The sequence below is a fragment of the Delphinus delphis genome, chromosome 13 (genome assembly GCF_949987515.2).
Source record: "Delphinus delphis chromosome 13, mDelDel1.2, whole genome shotgun sequence".
Taxonomy (NCBI): Eukaryota; Metazoa; Chordata; class Mammalia; order Artiodactyla; family Delphinidae; genus Delphinus; species Delphinus delphis.
In genome coordinates, this window is record NC_082695.1 from 7,880,388 (window position 1) to 7,899,016 (window position 18,629).

At 48.4% G+C, this 18,629-nt stretch overlaps 1 protein-coding gene across 1 annotated transcript in view; it reads left to right on the plus strand.

Annotated features, from left to right (window-relative positions):
• Positions 1-14,936: 14,936 nt before the first annotated feature.
• Positions 14,937-18,629, plus strand: part of KDM2B (lysine demethylase 2B) — a 120,747-nt gene continuing 117,054 nt past the window's right edge. The window contains exons 1-2 of the mRNA XM_060028001.1: positions 14,937-15,251; positions 16,313-16,457. Coding sequence (XP_059883984.1) covers positions 15,219-15,251; positions 16,313-16,457 — 178 coding nt within the window. The 5' untranslated portion in view covers positions 14,937-15,218. The remainder of the gene's footprint in view (positions 15,252-16,312; positions 16,458-18,629) is intronic.

The following is an 18,629-nucleotide window of genomic DNA, read 5'->3' on the forward strand; positions in this document are numbered from 1 at the left end:
GACAGAAGGTGGACCCACAGTGGGCCTGTCTGATGGGAGGTGGAAACATAGGAAATGTAGCTGCTACTGGAAATATTACCTGAGGCAGAGAGAGGGAGAAATACGCAGGCTTCTCCCTTCCTCCTGCCCACCAGGCTCCTATCACTGACTCCCATTGGTCAATCTATACAGGAAGTCAGTTGATTTGGCAGCCTGCAGAGGCTGGCCTTCCTGTGATACAGAGCTAAACAGAGGAAGGGCAAGGAATGGATTTGAGGGCAAACAAGCCCAGGCCCAACACTGGGGAGCTAGAGTTATATTTAATCTCTCTAAGCCTCAGATCCCCCATGTAGAAAATGGGGATAATGATATCTATGAGTATCAACTCACAGAATAGCTGACTGCATAAAACAAGACAACACGGAGAAACAGTTGAACCTGGTGCCTGCCCTATAGTAGGCAGTACCCTGTAAATGTGAATGAATCATCTAGTTAGCTGTTCTCTGCTCAGAGGATGAAAGGGAAGAAGAGGACAGAGGCCTGGGAATAAACTCAAGGTACTGGAGCAATGCTGGTGCTAGTGATATTTTTATCTTGCAGACGTGCCCATCTGTCCTCTTTCTGTTCTAAGCTGGTGACTGTCATTCTCCTTTTAGAAACCCTGAGTCAGGGCTCACCACACCAAGTTCAGGGTAGTCTCTCCACTCCTTCAAAAGGACTTCAGTCCACTAGGTTTTTAGTTGGTGTCTCTGCATCCAACCGCTGCCAGATTTCTTTTACCTCTCCCAGCCTGGGGTTGAGCTGTTTCCGGGATCTCTCTCTGTATAATTAAAAAGAAAAATAGAACAGCAGATGTTGCCAAACACGTATTTAAAGTGACACCCTGGGTTCAGGGAGTGAAAAATAAAAACTTTTAAGGTTTAGATTAAAAGTCTCCATGCCCAGCTGTCTCCTGACCTTGGAATTTCTCCTCAGCCTGGCCGCCTTTAATCTCTTGCCCTAGCTTGTAAAAGCCTTTTAGACCGAGGGCATTTATTTCCCAAAGAACTATTCTAGCCTAATCACATAAAAATGCCCAGCATCCCAGGAACGGCTTGTCAAGTGCAATGTGGTTCTGCGGTTCTCTCCAGAGGCCCTGGAGAAGGTGAGGAAATTGGGGCTCTGATCATCCTAGGAGTCATCCCTGAGTCTTTGCTTCCCTTCACTGTGCCCTTTCTCCATCACATCTAATCCATCAGGAAACCCAGTCGACTGTAGCCCTTCACATTTTCTTAAAATCTGAGCTCTTCTTGTCAGCATCGCCTCTTCCATCTTATCCAGGCCACCATCATCGCTCGCCGAGAGGTCTGCAGTAACCTGCTCCCTGACGTCTCTGCTTCTAAAGCCATTCTGTAACAGCAACCAAAAAAAATCTTTCTAAAACAAATCTGACCCTGTCCCTTCTCTGGTTGTATTATTTTGCTGTAACAAAACTGCTGTAACAAACTACACAAATTTGGTGACTTAAAAACAGTACAAGTGTATTCTCCTACACTTCTGGAAATCAGACGTCCAAAATGAATCATAAGGAGCTAAGATTAAGGTGATGACAGGGCTGGTTCCTTCTGGAAGCTCTGAGGAGAAGTCCATTTCCTTGCCTTTTTCAGCTTCTGTACTCCTTGCCTTGTGACCCCTTCTTCCTTCTTCAAAGCGTATTAGTCCACTCTCTGCTTTTGTTGTCATATCTCCTCTCTTGAGCCCTCCTGTCTACTTCTTTTTTTTTTTTTTTTTTTGCGGTACGCGGGCCTCTCACTGTTGTGGTCTCTTCCGCTGCGGAGCACAGGCTCCAGACGCGCAGGCCCAGCGGCCATGGCTCACGGGCCCAGCCGCTCCGCGGCATGTGGGATCTTCCCGGACGGGGGCACGAACCCATGTCCCCTGCATCGGCAGGGGGACTCTCAACCACTGCGCCACCAGGGAGGCCCCTGTCTACTTCTTAAAAGGACCCTCGTGTTTACATTAGGCTCATCAGGACAATTCAGGATAATCTCTCCATCTCAAGCTCCCCCCCACTTTGCTACACGCCATGCAGGATCTTAGCTGCCCAATGAGGGACTGAACCTGTGCCCTCTGCAGTGGAAGCGTGGATTCTTAATCACTGTACCACCACGGGAAGTCCCTCAAGATTCTTGATCACATCTGCAAAGCCCCTTCTGCCTTATGCGTAATGTATTCGCAGGTTCCAGGGATTAGGACGTGGATGTCTTCATGGGTCATTATTCAGCCTACCACGCCTGCTTAAAGCCCTCCAATGGCTTTGCATCTGAGTTAGAATAAAACCCAAGCTCCCTACCCTTGAGAAAAGGTACGAGAAAGCTTCATCTGACCTAGTGCCTTCCTATTGCTCCAGCACCATGCTCTGCCCCATCCCACCCCTTTTAGCTTACTTGCTTCTCACAGTTCTTCCAACAGCCAAGTCTACTCTTGTCTAAAGGTGTCTCTGCACATGCTGTTCCCTCTGCCTGATTGCGTTCCCCCCAGATCTTCACATGGCTGGCCACTTCCTCCCTTTTAGACTTTAGCTCAAGTCTAAAGAGACTTCTCAGAGAGGTCTTTCCCAGATTAATCCATCGCACCCACCACTCCCTGCTGTCTCTCTTATCACCTAAGTATACTTAATGTCAACATAAGCACTTAATGCTACTGTTTCGTTGTTGTTGTTGTTTTTAAGTTGTTTACTTATTTATTGTCTTATTTATTTAATTTATTTATTGTCTTTCTCTTCCATTAGAATGTGAGCAAATGAGAGAGGAAAACCTTTCCTTGCCTTGGTCGCTGCTGTATCCCCAGTGACTGGTACACAGTATCCTTGATAAATGTGTTTTGAATGGATGGATGGATGGATGGATGATGATGATGGTCTGGATGTCCAATTTGGTCTCAGGGCTTCAGTGTCCAGGATTCAGGCTCAGGATGGAGGCAGATGAGAAGGGCAGGAGGGTACTTCCTGTGTGCCAGGCCCTGTGCTAGTCTTTCCTTTATGCAATTCAACATTTATTGAACACCTACTGTGTGCCAGGGCTGGTGCAAGTTACTTATTCATGCATGATTTATTCAATTCTAGGAGCATTTGAGTGCCTACTGAATGCTAGGCAATGTACATTTAATAAGCCTCTACTGTATACCACCTGCCCCAAATTAGTGCCTGGGTACACAGTAGTTAAATAAATGTCTGAATCAATGAATGCCCTCAAGGAGTCCCCAGTCTGCCTGCTAAAATGGCCTGTAAATAAATAACTCTAACACACAAAGATAAGCCTATAACATGGGTGTGTTCAGAGTGCAGAGGGGGCCCTTATCACCTTGTATTGGCAGGTACCTTTCCCAGTCTTATCTTCTCACCTGGGAACTAGCTTTTTGAAGGTCAGGTAGACTCACCCCTCATTCACCTGCCTGTCCATCCCCTGGGCACCCAGGAAGGATCTTGCCTGTAGCACGTGCTCAATCAATGCCTGTTGTCTGATTACTGCTGATCCCCTACTGGCAGTTGTTCCTTCATTCATACCTCCGGCAAGAGGGCAGCAGCTCAGTCCTAACCCTGGTGCTGCTGGCAGTGAGCTGGGAGCCTCTGACAGGCTACCCACCCTCCCATTTGGCCTGACTTTTCCAGCCATCAGTGAAGGATTTGGTCTCCTTCCTTGGTGTAACTCCTTGCCTGGACTTCTATATAATCTATTATAAAAATTCAGGCAATGCACAGAAATTGTTAAAGATTCAAGTACTCACCATAAGGGATTCCCCTGGTGACCTAGTAGTTAGGATTCCAGGCTCTCACTGCGGTGGCCTGGGTTCAACCCCTGGTCGGGGAAGATCCCGCAAGCCATGCAGTGCGGCCAAAAACCAGAACAAATCCTCACCATAGTCACAAGACTTTGCCTGATCTGACACTTTCCTTCCCTCCTTCCATTCTTCTTTTTAAAAAAAATAGTGGTTAGGGGCTTCCCTGGTGGCGCAGTGGTTGAGAGTCCGCCTGCCGATGCAGGGGACACGGGTTCGAGCCCCGGTTTGGGAGGATCCCACATGCCACGGAGCAACTAGGCCCGTGAGCCACAACTACTGAGCCTGCGCGTCTGGAGCCTGTGCTCCACAACGGGAGAGGCCGCCACAGTGAGAGGCCCGCGCACCGCGATGAAGAGCGGCCCCTGCTTGCCGCAACTGGAGAAAGCCCTTGCACAGAAACGAAGACCCAGCACAGCCAAAAATAAATAAATTATTATTATTTTTTAAAATAGTGGTTAAAAAATAACATAAAATTTACATAACATAAAATTTACCATTTTAACCATTTTAAAGTGTACAGTTCTGTGTCATCAAGTACATTCCCACTGTTATGCCACCATCACCAGCATCCTTCCCTTCTTTTTTAATAATAATTTAAAAATTCACTATTTGCTCATCGTCTTTTATTGGGGTCTTACAGTTAATGATCAGTTTGTTTGAATATTTACAAAGATAACTTTAATAATGTACCAATTGTTTTGATAAGAAATGGCTAACATGGAGTTTGGCGTAGTAAAATGAAGTTGTGAAATTACTTTTTGGAGTTACTGGCATGCAAAGTAATGAAGATTGTGCCACTGTGAGCAAGTATAAAAATGAAGAAGAATACTATGCAGTTCTAAGCTTAAAAAAATAGGAAATAAACATATATATGGTTTAAAATAATAATATATTATTGTTATCAATTTAAGAAACAAAACTTTACCACTTTCACAGCAGCATTATGCACAATAGCCAAAAGGTAGAAACAATCCAAATGTCCATCAGTGGATGAATGGAAGAACAATGTGCTATATACATACCATGGAATAGTATTCAGTCTTAAAAAAGAAGGAAATTCTGACACGTTACAATATGGATGAAACTTGAAGACATTGTGCTCAGTGAAATGAGCCAGTCACAAAAGGACATATATGGTGTGATTCCACTTATGTGAGGTACCCAGAGTAGTCAAGTTCATAGAAATGGAAAACAGAATGGTAGCTTCCAGAAGCTGGGTGGATGGAGATTTGGGGAGAGTTATTTACTCATTAGGTGTAGAGTTTCTGTTTGGGATTGTTTGGGCTGAATGTTTACTTCCTCCTGAAACACTTTTTTTTTCGGTACGCGGGCCTCACTGTTGTGGCCTCTCCCGTTGCAGAGCACAGGCTCCAGACACGCAGGCTCAGCGGCCATGGCTCACGGGCCCAGCCGCTCCACGGCATGTGGGATCTTCCCGGACTGGGGCACAAACCCGTGTCCCCTGCATCAGCAGGCGGACTCCCAACCACTGCGCCACCAGGTAAGACCTGAAACACTTTTTTAAAATGAATTTATTTATTTATGGCTGCATTGGGTTTTCGTTGCTGCACGCGGGCTTTCTCTAGTTGCGGTGAGCAGGGCTACTCCTCGTTGCAGTGCACGGGCTTCTCATTGTGGTGGCCTCTCTTGTGGAGCACAGGCTCTAGGCACGCGGGCTCAGTAGTTGTAACTTGTGGGCTCTAGAGCACAGGCTCAGTAGCTGTGGTGCACGGGCTTAGTTGCTTCACAGCATGTGGGATCCTCCCAGACCAGGGTTCGAACCCATGTCCCCTGCATTGGCAGGTGGATTCCTAATCACTGTGCCACCAGGGAACTGGAAGGCAAGCTGCACTCCAGGTGAGTGGAGGACTCACAAAGCAGTTCTACAAAGCAGTATTCAGGTGTCTATGCTTTGCTGGGGGCAGACATTAAGCGCGCCATTGCTTGTGGGACATGCTAACGTTGAGACTGGAGTCGAGGCTCAGGCTGACGAATCGATTTTAGAGATTAGGAGCAGAAGATGAAGGCCGCCTAGTTCATTTTGGGGCTGTTGGTGACCCAGAGGCCTACCAGTCCTTGCCCTGCCCCCAGAGCTGGCTCTGCACTCCACTCGCTTCTGCCCTAGGTCTCCAGCCTCCAGGCCATCAAGCTGAGAGATTTAGAAAGTGGCTAGTGACAGAGTGCTACCCAACCCCACCGAAAGCCACACTCACATGCAAATAGGGCCTCCCCCACCCCATCCAGCATTACCAGCTTGAGGGGCCTCCCACACTCTGAGGGTCTGGGGTCTGGGGTGGGATGCGTGTTTGCAGGCCTCAGCTGCCAGCGTTGACAGCTGGTCCCCTGCCCCCTGGTGGCCCAGCGTCTCGGTTTCTGCCCAGCAGATCTCATGAACCCTGAACCCGGGAGGCAGTCTGGAATAGAGTGGAAAGCCTGGGCTTTGGAGCTAGAAAAGTGTAGAGCATAGCCTCCCCCAGGCCACCACCTTGTCTGTTGCACTTCACGAGGGCCTCTTAGAACCCTTGCATCTTCTTCAAAGAGGTACACTTTAAGGTTTAGTTTATCAAGCTGAAAACAGACATATTTTGGAGTTTGTAGGACTCATTCATTCAACAGATGTTTGTTGCGTATATTTTATGAGCCCATCCCTAGGGGTTGAGGATAAGCAGTGAGTGAGACCAAGTCTCAGAGACTTCTCCTTTCAGTGAGACAGACAGACAGTAGACTATTAATACGTGAGCATTTTATTATAATTGTGAGAAGTGCTCTGGATGAGAAAAGGTTTTGTGCTAAGGTAAACTGGGCAAACTTACCTGCTCTCAATTTGCAATGGGCAAGATTTCTCTCTTCAGGCTGGGGATAAGAGCCAACGGTCCATCTCATTTCAGAACATCCTAGCCTCACCGGGATAAAAGGGCTGCTCTCAGGCATAGATAGGTGTTGCGGGGTAAAGAAGAGGGTTTCCTAGAAAGTCCGCTCTGTGTATGAATCTAGGAGGCACTTAATAAATAATTGGTGAATTACTGACTGTCATTTCGAGGAGGGTTAAAAAGGCATCTGCAAAGGGTGTTATACAATGGATCGCTAGGTAAAGAGAAAATCTTAGTACTTTTATTCCTAGCTTTCTGAAGGGGAGGAATTTGGGGACTAGCGTAGGAAAATTAGGGGTGCTGGACTTCCATTAGACACTTTTAGAGTAGGTGCTGGCACTGTGCTACTGTGAAGATACATCAATGAATGAGAGAGACGGGGTCCTTGCCCTCCTAGGGCTCACTGTCTGGTGAGAGCATAAGCAACAATGAAATAATGTCATAAGCATTACGAGGGGCCAGCAAAGAGAAGCCATCTCGGATGATGCCAGGAGGATAAATAAGAGCTATTATATTATTCTATTCTAAATATGAGGAGGAGGGCTGGCAGGAGAGAGTGCTCTGAGTGGAGAGAGCATAGGCCAAGGTCTGGAGGAGAGAAAGCAGCTTTATTCGAAGAACTCAAAATAGTTCGGCGTGTTCAGACTTTGAAGGAGACCTGTTGGGGAGACAAGGAATATTGGAGAGAAAAGCAGGGCTGTTGCACTCATCTCAGGCAGCCTTCCTCTTGGGGGAAAACTAAATTTCTTCTTTTTTTGGCCTTGCCACGCGGCTTGTGGTATCTTAGTTCCCGGGACCAGGGATCGAACCTGTGACCCCTGCAGTGGAAGGGCAGAGTCCTAACCACTGGAACGCCAGGGAATTCCTGAAAACTAAATTTCTTTCTTTTATTTTAAAAATTAATTAATTAAATTTTGGCTGTGTTGGGTCTCCGTTGCTGCGCGTGGGCTTTCTCTATCTGCGGCAAGCGGGGGCTACTCTTCGTTGCGGTGTGCACGCAGCCTTCTCACTGCGGTGGCTTCTCTTGTTGCAGAGCCCAGGCTCTAGGCACGCGGGCTTCAGTAGTTGTGGCACACAGGCTTAGTTGCTCCACGGCATGTGGGATCTTCCTGGACCAGGGCTTGAACCCGTGTCCCCTACATTGGCAGGTGGATTCTTAACCATTGCACCACCGGGGAAGTCCACTCTTTCTTTTTAAAAAAATATTAATTATTTATTTATTTGGCTGCGCCAGGTCTTAGTTGCGGCAGGTGGGATCTTAGTTCCCTGACCAGGGATCAAACCCACGCCTCCTGCGTAGGCAGCGCGGAGTCTTAACTATTGGACCACCAGGGAAGTCCTGAAAACCAAATTTTGATTCCACAACTAGTTAGGGTTATGAAGTCCAGGTGGTCGCCTTCATTTTAGTGAAGACACACCATTTACTGACCACCCTGTTGCAGAACTTTGGCTCATTCAATTGTCATATTATCTCTTATACATTTGATATCATGACCCCCATTTTACAGGTGGGATAACTGAGGCTCACCTTGGGCCCTTGGTCCAAGGTCATGTAGCTCATTACATCTGGGAATTTATTTTATTTATTTATTTGGCTGCGCCGGGTCTTGGTTGCGGCACGCAGGATCTTTGCTGCTGTGTGTGGGGATCTTAGTTGCGACATGCAAACTCTTAGTTGCAGCATTCGGGATCTAGTTCCCTGACCAGGGACGGAACCCAGGCCCCTCTGCCCTGGGAGCGTGGAGTCTTGGCCACTGGACCACCGGGGAAGTCCCACATTTGGGAATTTAGAATGTTCCTTTATGTAAATACTTCTGTTCTAGCAGTTTTTTTACATGAGGTAATGCATGTAAAAGCTTTTTTGTAATAGAACCATGTAAACATGAAGCATTACTTTTAGTTTTGCTGGATTTCTGGCTCCATCCAGTTCAGCCTGCAACATTCAGGGAGTCTAGGAAGGGGCAATAATGAAAACCAAAAGCCCCAATGGCCTCTCTTAATATTCCCCCATGTCTATTCTGGTTCCCTCTCTGGGGCACCTCCAGATGTTACCTTCTGCCAAATAGAGTTTGTTTCTCAGAAGTTACAAGACGTGGGAGGTTAAAAAACAAAAAACAAAACTAGCAGCATCAATAACTATAAAAACCCTTGCAGCAGCCTGAACACAAAGGGTTTGAATTTTGAACAAAGGGCAGGGTGAGACGGAAAGTTAATGCTGACACATCCTCTCTCCAGCTGTGAACTGGGGGGTCTGAGGGCTGCTGCAAAGGTCATCTGTCTCTACATCTTCGGGCAGGAAATGCAATTCAATCCTCTCAATGACTGATTGCTCTGTAAGATTAATGGAATCATCTCCAGCATTGGTCTCCGTTCTGACAGCACAAAAAGTGAATCAAACTTCTCTCTCCTCCCCTCTCTTCTTACTAAGCAAGGTCAGCTGATTCTGCATTTTAAAAGTTCAAAACTTTTCTCCAGGAAATTTGTCCCCGGGTGTTTCTTTGCAGGGCGAAACTCTTTCTTCTGGGGTGAGAACCGAAGGTGGCACTTGAAGGTTTGGGGAACTTTCTAGGCTTTTCATCTGTCCCTGCTTCATCTTTCAAAATGAAGTGAATGCACAGGGCATGATCGTCCCTGAAAGGGTTAACTGCCAGCCCGGCTGTCCAGCCCTCTGGGATTGCCAACCAATGATAACTTAACATGATGAAGTAATGCTTGCATTTTGAGTTCCATTGGTTAATACACTTGTCCATCAATCCAAAGATGCAAGTTTTGAAAGTATCTTTGAACTTTCATGACTCTCTTCCTGGCGTTAACCCCTTGGTTAACTCACCTGTTATTTCCAAGATTCCTTCCAGTTCTCACGCAGGAAGGGAGATATTAGAATATGCAAAACTCTAGACATAAACCTGTCTTCCCCAAATGACCAAAGCCCGACACTAAGGCCATGTGTAATTCTGCTCTTTCTTACTCAGATACTTCAATCCACAAGGACTGAGGAGCAAAACAAAAACCAAAACAAACAAAAGTCTCTGGGAACTACAACCACTTTAACTGTAATAGTGTGTGGTCTGTTGTCCCAGAGTACTTATTGAATTGCAAAAATAACACAAAATATGGCAAAACTCTAAGGTTTGGAAAAGGTAGGTGCTGGATACACAAATCCTTGCTATATATATATTTATTTTCTCTGCATTTCTTTATGTTTGAAATATTTGATAAATTTAAAAGGGCATAATGGTTGTTAAAAATGCAAGTAATATATAAGTATAGACTATATAACCCCCTCAAAATTTTCTCCTCTCCTCAGAAGTTATCAAACAATGGTTTGTTATTCTATTCAAGCCTTTCTCTTTCTCTCTTCCTTTCTTTCTTTTTCTCTTTTACATATCTATACATTACCTATATATAGTTTGTTTTAACATAAATGGGATCATTACATACATGTTATTCTGTGACTTATTTTGATTCTTAACCAATCTTGAATTTTTCTGTATCACAACATTCAGATTTACCTCATCCTTAAATATTTTAGAATGAGGCAGTTCTACAGATCACATTAAATGAAAAAGGAAGGGGAAGGACAGTATATATTTGTGTGACACAATAATGAAAGAAGATACATGTAGATGTTCGTAAGAGCATAAACCATTTCTAGGAGGGTACACAAGAGACTTGCTAAGTTTTCTGGGGATGGGAGTGTGGAGAGGAGAAACTGGGGGTGGGAGAGAAAGAAAGCAATTTAAAAACAATTTTTAAATAGTGGAACATTTCATAAATACAATCGAATTTATAAAATATTTATGTACTCTTAAAGAATTACACTCAGCTGTCCACCATCTAGATTAAGAAACAGAAAATCACCAGTACCTTTCACTGTTCATATTCCCTGCCCCAGAGTTGAGTTTTTTCCTGCATTTTGTGTTAATCACTCCTTTGCTTTTATTTATGCTTTACCACTTATGTATTTATAACTAAATAATATTTATTTGGTTTAGATTGGCCTGATTTTGAAACTCATAGGCTCAAAAAGCACAAATAAAATGAAATTCAATTTTGAGTAGGTAATACATCTATATAGTATAAAATTCAAAAGGTACTGCAACATATAAAATGAAATTAAATCTATAAGGTTCAAAATCAGGCAACACTAATGCATATACATGGTAAAAGTTTCACACTGTACCAAAGAAAAAGTTTTCTTCTCTTTTCCCAATTCAAAAATTGTATTTCTTTCCAAAGAAAATTTTCTGTGCATATAAAAAAAAAAAATGTAGATATAGATATATCCCCTTTGGTTTACATAAGTGGTCATCACAATTTAGTATCATTCTGCACCTTGTTTTAATTTAAGGATATCATGAAATCATTTTACATCAGTATATATAGAGCTACCTTATTCTTTTTAATGATTTGATAGCATTTCATTGGGCAGATAAATGGTCCAAGAATTATTTAATCAGTTCCCCAACTTTTAGATCGTTTTCAGTCTTTTCCTGATGGAAACAGGGCTACAATGAACTGCATCTTTGGGTTTGAGTTTGCCAATAGGATATATATCAGGAAGTAGTTATCCATTTCTAAGGCTTCCTGCCCCATCACCAATGATCTGTCCCTGAGAAGTTTATTGGTCAGATCTGGGTAGGTGGGACAATTTTATATCCGACTGGCATCCCCAGGTGCCATGCTCTTGCAGGCACTCAGAATGGGTGGTTTAAGGGCTAACACTCCAAACATTCACATTGTACCAGATGGCTCCTACTAGAAAAACTTTGCAGATATTCCTGGCCTCCTTCCCCCGAGATGAACTCTGGAAAACACTCTAAGGTTGCACTGGACTAGTGTCCAGTAAGATAGACACTAGCTACATATAGTTATTTAAATTTAATTAAAATTAAATAAAATTCAACATTCAGTTCCTTTATCCCACGAGCCACATTTCAAGCGCTCAACAGTCACATGTGTCTAGAAGCTCCTATATTACACAGCACAGACATAGAACATTTCCATCTGCATGTTCTATGGGGCAGCCCTGCAGGGAGTTATAGTGAGAAGCCTGTGGGCTCTGGATTCCTACAAGCCCTGGGTTCAAATCCTGTCTTTGCTATTTCACAGCCCTAAAATGTGGGCAGGTTACTTGACCTCTCTGTGAGCCTCAGCTGTAAAAGTGGGCAATTACAGACCCTCCCTCAGAACTTTGACGAGTTTTCAGAGATAGCAAATGTGAGAGGCTTTGCTCAAAGACATAGTTAGCTCTCAAAAATCAGCAGCTATTGTAATTATACATGAATATGACAGCTTCAGTTTCTAACAGTGTGAAAATGCTGGATTCTAAGAGTTCCATAGAGTATCAGCCCTTCCTAACTTGCTTGGGAAGCTGGCGGCCCACCCCTTGCCCAGCCTGGAGTAAGTCTACAATCGGAGCTGGTTTTTCTACCTTCTGTCTTTAGAGCACAGAGCCGCTCAATCAACCTTTGATGAATGAAGAAATGAATGAATGGGGCCAATACAGCCAGGATCTGACTGGGCCTTTTGTAAGAATGAGCAAGAGGCTCCAGGAAGTCATTATTATTATGCTTCAAATACAACTGGCCTGGTCTTTTTTTTCCTGCAAGAAAAGACAAACAAACAAACAACCCTCTCCTGGGGAATCACCTTAAGCTTCCCTCTGCTCTCTCACCTACAGTCCACTCCTCGGGGACAATTAGCCAAGGAAGGAGCTCAAGGGTCTTGGCCCTTCCCCCTTCGGCCCAATATAACCTCCTCCCCCCACTTTGAGCAAATGCCTGGGATTCTTTCAACAGGAGGACAAAGCCTTTCATCTGCCAATTACTGATAAAGAGAAAATGCAAATATTGCTGGGAAGGTGATCCATCAAGGGCCCAACATTTATTGAGTGACCACTTAGTAGCGGGCGGCAGGGTAGGCATTCTGGGGGCGTCAAAGGGGAACAAACCCCCGGCTGGCCCATTCTTCTCTCTGGTCTGTGGTTTCCTGGCGGTTTGTAGAGGGAGGGGATTAAATTAGGTGACTACTCAACCCCTTCCCACTCTGACAGGCCAGGAACTCCCCATCGGGGTGATATATGGACTTAACTGTTTTTACACTAAGGTGTCTGCCATTGGGTCTTTTCCTGATACCAGCTTTTGGGGACACCATGAGACCACATGGGGAGGCCGTAGGGTCTTTGGGAGGAAAGGAGAATTAAGACCAAGTGTTTTATTTCACAGTTTTGCTTTCCTGCACTTAACTCATGACCTTCCAGCCCACTGCACCCTCCTTTGAACAGGTTTATCTCATTATGTGGGAGCAGTGAAGATGGTCAATATCCAAAACAAGGATGTGATGGCAGAGCCAGGCTCCAGTCTGAGCCCCAGCAGCCCCATTTATATAAGCTGTGTGATCTTGGGGATTGGCTTTCCCTTTCTGAGTTACAGTTTCCTCATCTGCAAAATGAGGAATAACAAAACTATTTCCCTTAAAGGGTTCTTGCAAAAGAGAGAAGCAAATACAACGGTCCCTGGTTCTTGACAGAGGCTGAAGGCAAAACCCCTCTCACGCCCATTAAGCCAAGGTGGGCGATTTCAGTTTGGAAAAAAATTTTGAAGTTCGCCAGCTAGTGGACTTGGATTAAAACAGACTTCAACGAGTAGTCTTTGGAGGGTGGGTGGAAAAAAACACAGAAAGATAGGACAGGAAACTTCAAGGTGAGTGAGGGGGAAGCTGTCTCTTACGCTGACGGCTCACATCTGATCTCTGATGGGGAAGCCACTTCCTCTCCACTTATCTGTCTGATCACTGTGTTGACACCGGGGAGGATATGAGGGTAAAGCAATCAACCAGATTCAAAACTTCTCTGAGCCTCAGTTTCCCATCTGCAAAATGATTTGCTCCAACTATCCCACAGAGTTCATGAGAGAAGTAAAATTAAAAGTATGGGAAGTTTGTTTGCAAAGCCTGTTATGAGCAGGTATAAGGCTCTTTTACTGTAGCCCTGGTGCCATGTCATCTCATCGTGATCTTTACCTCCAAGATCAGGCCTAGTTGGGCTGGAAGAATGTTTAGGGCCAGCTTTTCTCACAACCAAAGTCGACCTGACTGTTGTTCATGATGGACTTACAGGATAACACGTTTAGGATTCCAGTTTTGGGGGTGGTCACAGTGAATGAGGTATGTGGACAGCATACTGAGATCTAATGATACTCCATATTTGTATAGAGGGTGCCCATACCTCCGCCAAGAAGCGCTGTAGGCTTAATCAAGGGGTGCCCAAAGTTCCCCGCGCCCCATCCCAGCGCCTTGCACCTTTCCACCGACATTTCTCCTGTAAACCGCCAATAAGGGCTTACCCTTCGCATGTTTGCCAGCTGCGTTAGGAGGCGCCAGATCCGATTCTCTCGGTAGTTCACTCCTGAGCATCTATTTCCTCCGCTTGGCGAGCGCAGGGACCTTTAAAAAATGTCCAACTTCTCTTGCAGGGTTTGTCGCCTAGTAAAGGACTCCACAGACGCGGGCAGAGTGAATGAATGAAAGGCAACGTCTTCCGGTCAGCTCGGGTCTTAAAAGGCTTTGGTCTGGCTGTATTTCCTGTACCTGTGTGTATGTGGATCCTTATCTTTGAGTCCAGGAGTTTAAAAGCTATGCAGTCCGTACAGGTATGGAGCTGCGCTAATTTCTTCCTGAGCCCCCAAATGCCTCCTCCGTATGGCAGGTCCGCTTATGGGGATCTAGAGAGGATCCCCCAAAAAAAGACGTAGTAGAAAAGAAAAAAAATTATATATACACAAAATGTTTTGAATTTGGGTCGGCCACGTAGGTAACGAGGTGGGGTGAGTGAAGGAAGAGGAAGAGGGGTAGCCCGTGGGGGCCGTGGGCAATGGGGGCAGGGATTGAGGTGGGAGGTCGTTTTTGGGGGGTGCCAGGCCCCGGGGGCTTTCACTCCAGCATGCTCGGCTTGCATTTCCGCGCCTCCCGCTGAGGCCAGCCGTGCAAATCTGCACCTCCCTCCCCACCCCCTCCCTCCTTCCCTTCCTCCCTGCCCCGCCATCTCCGGGATGCGCCCGCCGCCTGCAACTCAGCCCTTCCAAAAGTCAGCTCTGCACACAACTCCCGGGCGGCGGCGGCGCCTGCGTGCAGAGGCGCACTCGTGACCCAACAACAAAACAGCGATGCCAGGGCGCTAACGGCGCCCGGTGCCTCCCGGGCGCCCTCCCCGCCCCACACCTCCTCAGGCCACCGCCCCCGCCCACCCCCATCCCGGGCCGAGTGCCCCCCCCAAGCCGGGCCGCGGGCTCGGAGCGCGATCGGCAACAATGTTTACGTTCCGGGGATTATGACGTCGACGCCTCCCCCCACAACTGCTGAAAATGGTTTCCTAGGACTTTGCAAACGGATCTGCTTAAGTGTTGGTGCAAAACTTTGTAGATCTCGGCTCTGGCTAGCTTTATTTATTTATTTTTTGGTTTGTTTTCTTTGGTCTTCCCTCCTTCCCCCCTCCGCCAAAATGCAGGGGGCAGGAGTGTTGACAATTAATTGGTGAACTCTCCTAAAAAAATGGAGGCAGAGAAAGACTCTGGAAGAAGATTGGTGTGTAGCTTTTTTTTTTTTTTTCCAAATCTGTATCTGGTATATGATAGATCTATTTTTTTTGTTGTTGTTTCTTGCTGCCTTTTCTTTCCTTTTCTGTATTTTGCAAGAGGACCGGAAAAAAATATAATAAATTGCATGCAAAAGGAAGCAAGCAGCTTACTCCTCCAGTCCCTTGTGAGGCTCAGAGTCTCAGACACTTAAGTGGGGAGGTGGTAGCGGGGAAAGGCGTGGAGGGGGGGCTCAGCGGGCTCGGGTTCGCCCGGAATCTGGGGGGCTGCGGGGCTGGGCGCTCGGCGGTGGAGGGAGGAGGCAGGGGATGCGGGGAGTGGCGGGGGATTCTCCTTAGGAAGTGAGTGTGCGCGCGCGCTTGTGGGGAGATGAGACAGCTGCTGGTGCGTTTTGGGGTCTCCGATGGGAGCTTTGTGGCGGGCCGTCTGCCTCTCCCCCTCCCAAGCCCCGAACCCCCCCTCCCATCTCTTCTTCTTGCACTGGCGGTCGGTCGGCGGGGGCGGCTGGGGTCTCAGCCCTTCCATTTCAGCTTTCCAGCTTCCCCCGTAGCTCGGGGGCGGCTCCAGTCTTAGAAATGCCGCCGGCCCCCGGTTCCGGCTTCCCGGCTCTGCCGCTGCGGCCGCCAGGGCTGCTGTTAGCGCCGAGCCGGGCGCTGCGGCGGCTCCTCCCGGGGCCTACAAATGCCCCGCCAGCCCGTGCGCCGAGCCCCCCTCGCGGGTTACATAACCAGGCTCCCGGCCGAGTGGGCAAAACCTAACACCTCTCGGGGGTGGGGGGCAAGGGAGACTCCCCCAGACATCCCTTCCATGGCCTCCAAAGATGCAGGAGGGGAGTGCCCTGTTTAGGGCGCAGCTTGACCCTGGGGGCGCTGGCCCCTCTCATTATGCCCATTTTCAGCATCTTTGGCTTTTGCGCAAAGTTGCTCCGGTCGCAGTGGTGGGGTGCAGGGGGCGCGCGGCTCCTGCACCTGTTCGAGCTGGGCCCAGGGTGAGAGGCGACCCCCACTTCCCCCAGTAATGTCCCGGGCTCTCTGGTTTGGGTCCCTGCAGCGCCCGATTGACCGCCAGAGATACGACGAGAACGAGGACTTGTCGGACGTGGAGGAGATCGTCAGCGTCCGCGGCTTCAGCCTGGAGGAGAAGCTGCGCAGCCAGCTGTACCAGGGGGACTTCGTGCACGCCATGGAGGGCAAAGGTGAGGCGCCCCCTCCTCGGGCAGTCCTCCGCGGCGCGGCCCGAGCGCACGTGGGGAGGGAGCTGCCGGTGGCTGGGTTCGTATTTCGCGCCCGCGTCCCCCATTCCAGGGGATCCGGTGACGAAACGAGGCCGAGCACTGGGGGGGTGGGGTGGGCTGGGTGGCGAGGGAGGAGGGCAGGCGGGAACCGGGGCCGGGCGTGGGCCTAGGCCCGGCCCGCGCCCACCACCAGCCCCAGGGTGGGTAGAGCCAGGGGGCCGGCGGACTGAGGGACCTGGGGACCGACGGGCAGACAGATGGAGGGCGGGTGCGCCGCGTTCTACCCCTCCCGGAGCCGGCCCAGCTCCTTGCGCTGCACGAGGTGCAGCCGATGGGCTGGAGCGGGGCTGGGGCACCCCAGGGGTATTGGGGTGGGGGACCCCCAGGCCTGTAGTCTCTCAAACCCCGTGACATTTCGGGCCCTGCCAGTTAGGACCTGGCGCTGGGGATGCCCCCGGTCACTTAGTGACACCTCCTCAGGCCTGGGGTCTGCTGAGCTCCATCACCTTGTGAGCCCTGCTAGATGGGAGCAGGGTGGGTGACCTGGAGGTGTTGGCTGGATCCCGCTTAAGCCTGAGGTCTCTAGCCCTGCATCCCTGATGCTTGAAGTGGGGACTGTGGGTAAGGGGGTTATCGCCCCATCAGGCTTCAGGCTGCCCCCTGGCAGTTTGAGGTGAGGAGTTGGGGCACCCCCCTGGGAAACAGGGTCTCTTCCCAGGGCTGAGGCCTTGAGAGCTCTGTCCCTCTTGTGGGCCCTGCCAGTTTAGAGCAGAAGTTGGAGAAGCCTCTGGGGTTTGGGAATGTCACCCTAGCCTGAGACCTTCAGGGCCTACCTCCCTGACCCTGGTACTAGCAAAGTGTCTGGGAGTGTCTTCCAGACTTTGAGTTTATGCTCTGTCTGGCTTGGGTCTAAGGCCTGCAAGGCCCCCGGTTTGGCCTGTGGGATTGGGGTTTTGGATTTGCCCTGCCTACTTAGGCATCTCCCTATGCCCTTCTGGGGTTTGTAAGTTCATTTTTGCCCCTCAGACATTTGGGTTTCCTTTACATTACTCTGTTCCCATTTTGTTTATCCCCTTCCCCCTTGGAAAACCCTCCCATCCCTCAGTGAGCTGATAACTGGGAAGCGCCTCCCGCCTCCAGGTTCCGGTTGAGTGGCTAGGGCTATGGGGTTAGCTCCTAGGAGAGACCGCCTAGCTTTGCATTTTTGAAGTTTCTCTTTTGTGCCCATTGCTTCCTGGAGTGCCGGGCTTCGGTGGTAGGGGGTAGTTGTGCGAGGAGGGAAGAAGAAATTTCTTCCAGCCTGCCAGGTCTTAAGAGAGGCTTGCACCCAGAGGCCAGACAGTTCAGGGGTCTAGTCTCAACTACATTTAAATTTCCTTAGCACAAATGGGGTTTTAATTCCTCTCCTTCCCCATTTTTCTTGAGTTGTTTGGCGGATCGGAGGAGAAAGCAGTATGCAACTCTTCCTGGTCATTGGTGAGGAATTCTCTGCCCAGGATCTCAGTGTTTTCTCAGGCTCATTTGAGGAAGTTGAAGCTGACCCTGGGGGTGGACTCTGGGTGTGTGTGTATGGGGTGGGCTGGGGGTTTCCAGCGAGGGAGAGCCCTTAAATCTGCTGTCCAGGCTCCTTTCAAGAGAGAGGGCTCTAGGGTTTTTGGTTGTTAATTCAGATCTTGCCCCAAAACTCGAGGGAGGAGCTGAGAAACAGAAGGAGCCCTTAGCCTGGATTCAAAATAGAAGCTTCTTAAACTTCTCTGCCTTTAAATCCTTAGGAATCCCCATTCACTGGGAGCTCCTGGGGATCTGAGCTGCTAAGGTCAGGACTTTCCCCGGCTCTGGTTTTGTTCTCTCTCCTCTGAGCAGAGTTGCCTTGGCCTCTCCCTACCCCCACTCCCCCAAGCTGCCCTAGTGAACTGTTCCCTGGGGCAGGGGCTTCAGTGGCCTGGGATCTCCTCTATCTCCCTTCTGACTGGCCAGGGAGGGCTTGTGCCTTTGTGAATTGCTTCAGTTGCCTGAGGATTTGGGGATATGAGGATTTATCTCCGCCTCCCTCACCTCCATATTTAGGGATATGGTTGGGTCAGATCCCCTACTTTTGGAACTCAGGAGGATGGAAGCTAAGGCTTCCTTCGT